Below are 5,598 nucleotides of genomic sequence, written 5' to 3'. Positions count from 1 at the left end.
TCTCTCTCTCTCTCTCTCTCTCTCTCTCTCTCTCTCTCTCTGTGTGTGTGTGTGTGTGTGTGTGTAGATGAATTCTTACCTCTCAGGATTATTGTGAAGATAAGTGCTAAGGCACATGAAGTGCTTAGCTCAATACCTGGCCTATAGGCGGATATTCAATAAATGGCATGCACTCTCCTTACTATCATTATCTTCCTAATCATTAACAGTAGGGTTTACTGACCCTAATCGCATTCCAGGCTTTGTCTAAAGGGCTAGTGTGCATTGCTTCTGTTAATTTACACATGATGCCCCCGGGGCTTAGGGAGGTTAAATAGTTTATCCAGAATACATAGTGAGTAGTGGAGTTGAATTTAACTCATTGTGTCCCAGCCTTCCATAGAGAGGGTCTTCTACATGGGACTCTGAGCCACCATAGGTTAAGCCTGAAATCCTGAATTTAACACCAGAGTTCAGTTGCTTCTTATTAATATGTTTTAGGACTCTGTTTACTTTTTGTAGGTCTGTCACTCCATCTCTGAACTCTTTCTTAGTGTACTCTTAGTTTTCTCCAAAGAAACAGAGCCAGGCAAAGGTAAGAGGAGATTTATTATGTGAACCAGGAAAGCCAGTGGTGTCATGCAGTCTGCATCCAAAGGCCTGAGAATGAGAGGTGGGATTTGGAAGCAGCATTGCTAACCAGTTCATGGTGCATGGAAGATGGCAAAGGCTCTGGCCTTTCTACATCTCAGTATCTCTTTGTGATCTTTTGTTGGAGAGTTAGAAGAATAAACTAGGAAACACCATGGAATATTTAGAGGTCTTTGGGGATTCCATATGCTAACTGTCACTTGGAAACAATGGGTCTCTTTTACTCCTCCATCATATCTGAAGTCATCTGCCTGATTGTCAGGAATAACCACAAACAAATCCATTTTTAAAACCCAAACTTAGCTTCTACTATAGCCTAAAATAGTGCTTCTTCTGTAGTCAGATCATTTTCCTCACTCCCTCCTGAGACTGCTAATTTATTTCCATCTCCCTCATTCATCAGGCGTTTGTTAATATTCTTTGTGTGTAAGGTACTTTGCTCGCAGAGTGCTTTTCAACAGAAGGAAGCTGGCATTTGTTGAGTTCTCGTGCACTCATCATAACAGCCATCATACACTGAGCATTTACTATGTGACTGGTACTGGAGGAATTGCTGCTAAACCTGGTTTACTGCATTTATTCTGTCCAACCACCTGGCATGGTTTTTCTTATTCTTATTTCACAGAGGAAGAAGTGAGGGAAAAGAGAGCAAGTGGCCAAAGTCCTATATGGTAAAAAGAAGCCTCAACTTTCATCCTGATAGTTTCTCTTAAACACAAGGGTAAAGGGTGGTACATGGCCCTTAAGTAGCTTTTGGTTTAGTGGGGAGGATGCATCCTGTGCAGATAATGATAACGCAAGGTAATAGGTTATAAGTGTCTTAATAAAGGTGCAAAGTAATAAAGGAGTTCCAAAACATAGGGATCCCTTCAACCAGAAATCATCAAAGAAATCCTGTGCTATGGGTGAGGTCTAGCCCAAGACTTACTGGAGAGATGTAGTCTTCCCTTTATCTGCAATGGATTGGTTTTGGGTTCTTCAAGGATACCAAAATCCATAGAGGCTCAAATCCCTTATATAAATTGGTATAGTATTTGCACAGAACCTACATATCCTTCCACATACTTAAAATCATCTCTAGATTACTTATGATACCTAGTATAATGTAAATGCTAGGTAAACAATTATTATGCTATTTAGAGAATATTGATGAGAAAAAGTCTCTACATGTTGAGACAGATGCATTTTTTTTTAATATTGTTGAGCCATGGATGCAGAGCCTGTGGATATGGAGAGCAGACTATAGTTTGTATAGATTATCAAAGAAAGGGAGCAGGCATGTGCGGGGTGGTTTAGTGGAATAGCATTCAAGATTCATATGAACGTCGAGTAGGACCTGAGACTGTAAACCTATGGTGATCAGGTTAGGGAGGGCCCAGAGCCAGGTATTTCTCTTCAGCCAGCAGGTGTTATGGGGAAGAAGCAGGCAGAGATCACAGGCAAGCTCAAAGTGTCCTGGAAAATGGAGGCCTAAAGTCTGATCCAGGTGAAGATTTTAAGAAGTTCAGAAAGAAAAGCCATTTGGTAGGTACAAATGCAATTGTGACTAAAAATAGAGCCAGGATACAGGGACCAAAAGAGGGACGTGGCACAAGGAGATGATGCAATGGGAGACAAGAGCAGAGGCTTGCTGCTTCTGGGGCAAAGACACATTTTGGTGGAATACTGCGCGGGATGGGGTGGTACGATCCTGTGATTTCTCTTCACTTCTCTGGGATATCCTAAAAGTACTTCCTGGTACTCACATTAATCAAGGAAATATGGCCCAAGGGGTGCCTGAGGGGGACCAACCAGGCAGAGGCCAGTGTGGTTCAGGGAGAAAGAAGGTAGGGTTACATAGAAGGCCACTGCCTTGTGCTGTCACCAGGTTCTGAAGGGACTTTTGGAGACCACATTGTGGTGGGAAACTCAGCAATGACATGGTGACAGATTCCGAGGTAACAGGGAGAAAGACATGAGGAGATAGGGAAAAATGGTGGCTTAGAGTCTGTGTGGCAGGGAAATAGAAGATGCTGGACTGGGATTCTGGAGACAGGTGGGAACTGGGGGCATGGAGGACTGCAGAGGGGACGTGTATATGGAGGGGAGCGGTATGAAGGGAAAAGGAGAATTAAGGAGAGGATGGGAGCTTCCACTTTCTGAGGAAGTACAGTCAGTGGAGGAAACAAGGGGTCCTCTCCAGGGAAGTTGGGAATAAAAAATCAAAGAGTTTCCAAAATGCAAGGAGGATGAGGAGTGGAAGCAGGTGGTGAGGCTGGTTCTGGCGATGGCCAGTTTCAAAACAGTGTCCTAATTCCTTTGCTAGCGGGTGACCTCTGCCTGTCCATTCTCTTCTACAAATTATAAACTTCCCCCAGGGCATTATTTTTCCATGACATGTTCCCTGCCCATTCCATTCTCCATGTGTTCCCCATTCCATAGAGAGTCAGTGTCTCTGGAACAAGTTAATGCCAATCACTTCTCACTCCATGTTACCCTCTGCAACACTACACACAGGCTTCTCCACCATATTGTCAGTACTGAAATTAGCTCACTGAGTTGTCTGTTGTTGTTGTTTGCAATCTTCACCTGACTCATGCAATGTAGTCATTCTGTCTTGCTCCTGGCTGCCTCTTGCACAAAGGGTCCCTGGCACACTGTAGGTGCTTCATCTGCACTCCCATTGGATGACTGACTCAGGCCCTTTAGATGCCCTGGCGCCACTGCATTCTGGATTCTCTTTCCCTCACCTTTGTCACTTCCCCAACCAGGCCTTTGAACACCTAATCTGAATCAGACTCTCCAATGTGTCCTCTTTCTTAAGATCTGGTAATTTTCTTCAAAGCACTTACCCAGCTTTTAATGATGAATGCATGTGTGTGTTTATATTCTCTCTCCTCCATCAGGCAGTAAGGTCTAGCAGGGCAAAGACTGTACACCACTTGGTTACCACTGTATAGCCTGGGTCAGGTACATAGTAGGTGATTAATTATTCCATAATCAATGGGTACGTAGTATTCCAAATTGCTTTGAGTTTAATCATAGAGCAGAATATGAAAACAAACAAACAAACAAAAGATATAGGTGATGAAGGGTTGGGAGACAATTTTGGGGGCGGATTTAGATCTCCTTGCTACAGCTGTTGTGAGCTCTTACATTGTACACCAAATCCACTTGGAACTAGAGAAAGCTATTTGTATCTTTTTCTCCCTCAGAACAACTTGATGGAGGGGCTGGACCAGACTCCTCTGGAGCTGGTGATGGGGGAGACATCTCAGTTCTGGTCTCCTTGGCCAGTAAATCAAGGGCAGCCAACTGGACCACACCTGAGAAGGGAGGCTGCTGGCCATCGTCCATGGCTGTGTGGGTGTTACCACTTGAAGTCTGGCTACTGTTTTCTTCTGTCCAGTTATGCTGCTGCAGGTGTGTATAGTGTTCAGGAGGCTCCGCCATGAGAAACTCCAGCTGCTGAAGGGAAACAAGAATAAAAAGAGTGGACAATGTATAGTATTTGTACCAAATAGCTCACTCACTTGGGAGAGAGGCATTTATGAGGTATAAATTCTCTAGAATGGGCTCTTTGAGCCAGCAGCACATTATGGTAGTACTTAGTTTTGACTGGCTCAAGAGTAAGTTGCACCATGCCCCGTGATTCTTGTTCTTAATTGGAAAATGGGTGATAGCACTTCCCTCTTATTTATGGGGGAGGAGGGATGCTGAGTATGGCAGTTAGGGGAACTGAGTTCCCAAGGTACTTTGTTCCTGAAATGAAAGTGTGGGCACATGATCCTGGAATCTGAAATGATGGCAAAATCAGGTTCTCAATGAATGCCCTCCTCCTCCGGCAAGTTGGACACAGTCACACTCTGCCCGCATTGCTGCATACCAATAAAAGCCCTTCTCTGATTTGCTGAGCCCGTTCTCCTAACTGAAACTCCAGCTCTTCCACTTGCTGCCTCAGGGCCTCACGCAAAGTTTGAAGTTGTTCAGCCTCCTCCCTGCAGATAAATAACAGAAAACACCTGAATTTAATAATCACCTCTAAGGGCAGTCTTACATTGTTCCTCTCAAAACGTTGGTCCTGTCTTGGAAATTTCTTTTTTGGGGGGGATATGGGGGATTGAACTCAAGGGCATCTGACCACTGAGCCACACCCCCAGCCCTATTTTGTTTTTTTATTTAGAGACACGGTCTCACTGAGTTGCTTAGCACTTCGCTTTTGCTGAGGCTGGCTTTGAACTTGGGATCCTCCTATCTCAGCCTCCTGAGCTGGGATTACAGATTATAGGCCTGTCTTTGAAATTTCTGAAAAGAGAATGTCGCCTTCTCTATTTGATTCAGTTACAGACACAGATATATTCTTCAGGAAGGTTGCTTTTTTCTGGGGTGTTAGGTGGGTAGGGGTGCTGAGGATTGAACCCAGGGCCTTATGCATGCTAGGCACGTGCTCTTCCACTGAGCAGTATTCCCATCCTTTTTTTTTCTTTAAAACAACTCCATGATAGTATAATTTACTTATCATAAAGTTTACTGTTTTAAAGTTTACTTGATTTGTAATAAATTTAACAAGGTGAGCAACTATCACCATCATCCAGTTCATGTACCATCTCCCCAAAAAGAACCCTAATGGCCCTGTACAGTTAAATCCTACCCCTATCCTATTGTTCAGGCAATGAACAATGCCTCTGCTTTGGGGACATATTTTTAAGCAAATGTTTTATTAGTACATTATAGTCATATATCATGGTAAGGTTCATTTTGATATAAAATCATTTTTTTAAAAATATTTTTTAAGTTGTTGATGGACCTTTATTTTATGTATTTATACGTGGTGCTGAGAATCGAACCCAGTACCTCACACATGCTAGGCAAGCGCGTTACCACTGAGCCACAACCCCAGCCCGATATAAAATCATTTTGATATAAAATAATTTGTTCCATTTCAGTCCCCAGTACTTCACTTTTCCTCCCTCTCCACCCCCCACCCCC

The 5,598-nt window shown here is 43.5% G+C and overlaps 1 protein-coding gene across 7 annotated transcripts in view; it reads right to left on the bottom strand.

The window, feature by feature from the left end:
• Positions 1-3,617: 3,617 nt before the first annotated feature.
• The window catches only part of Itprid1 (ITPR interacting domain containing 1), a 152,663-nt gene continuing 150,682 nt past the window's right edge, over positions 3,618-5,598 (bottom strand). For 5 of the 7 annotated variants that reach the window (XM_048786427.1, XM_048786425.1, XM_048786424.1 and 2 more), the window contains exons 13-14: positions 4,496-4,607; positions 3,618-4,077 (exon numbers count right to left, since the gene is read on the bottom strand). In XM_048786427.1, coding sequence (XP_048642384.1) covers positions 3,790-4,077; positions 4,496-4,607 — 400 coding nt within the window. In that variant the 3' untranslated portion in view covers positions 3,618-3,789. The remainder of the gene's footprint in view (positions 4,078-4,495; positions 4,608-5,598) is intronic. The other 2 variants (XM_048786429.1, XM_048786430.1) reach the window with 2 other exon arrangements.

This window comes from Marmota marmota, unplaced genomic scaffold, assembly GCF_001458135.2.
Source record: "Marmota marmota marmota unplaced genomic scaffold, marMar, whole genome shotgun sequence".
Taxonomy (NCBI): Eukaryota; Metazoa; Chordata; class Mammalia; order Rodentia; family Sciuridae; genus Marmota; species Marmota marmota.
This window is presented reverse-complemented; position numbering and strand designations above follow the sequence as displayed.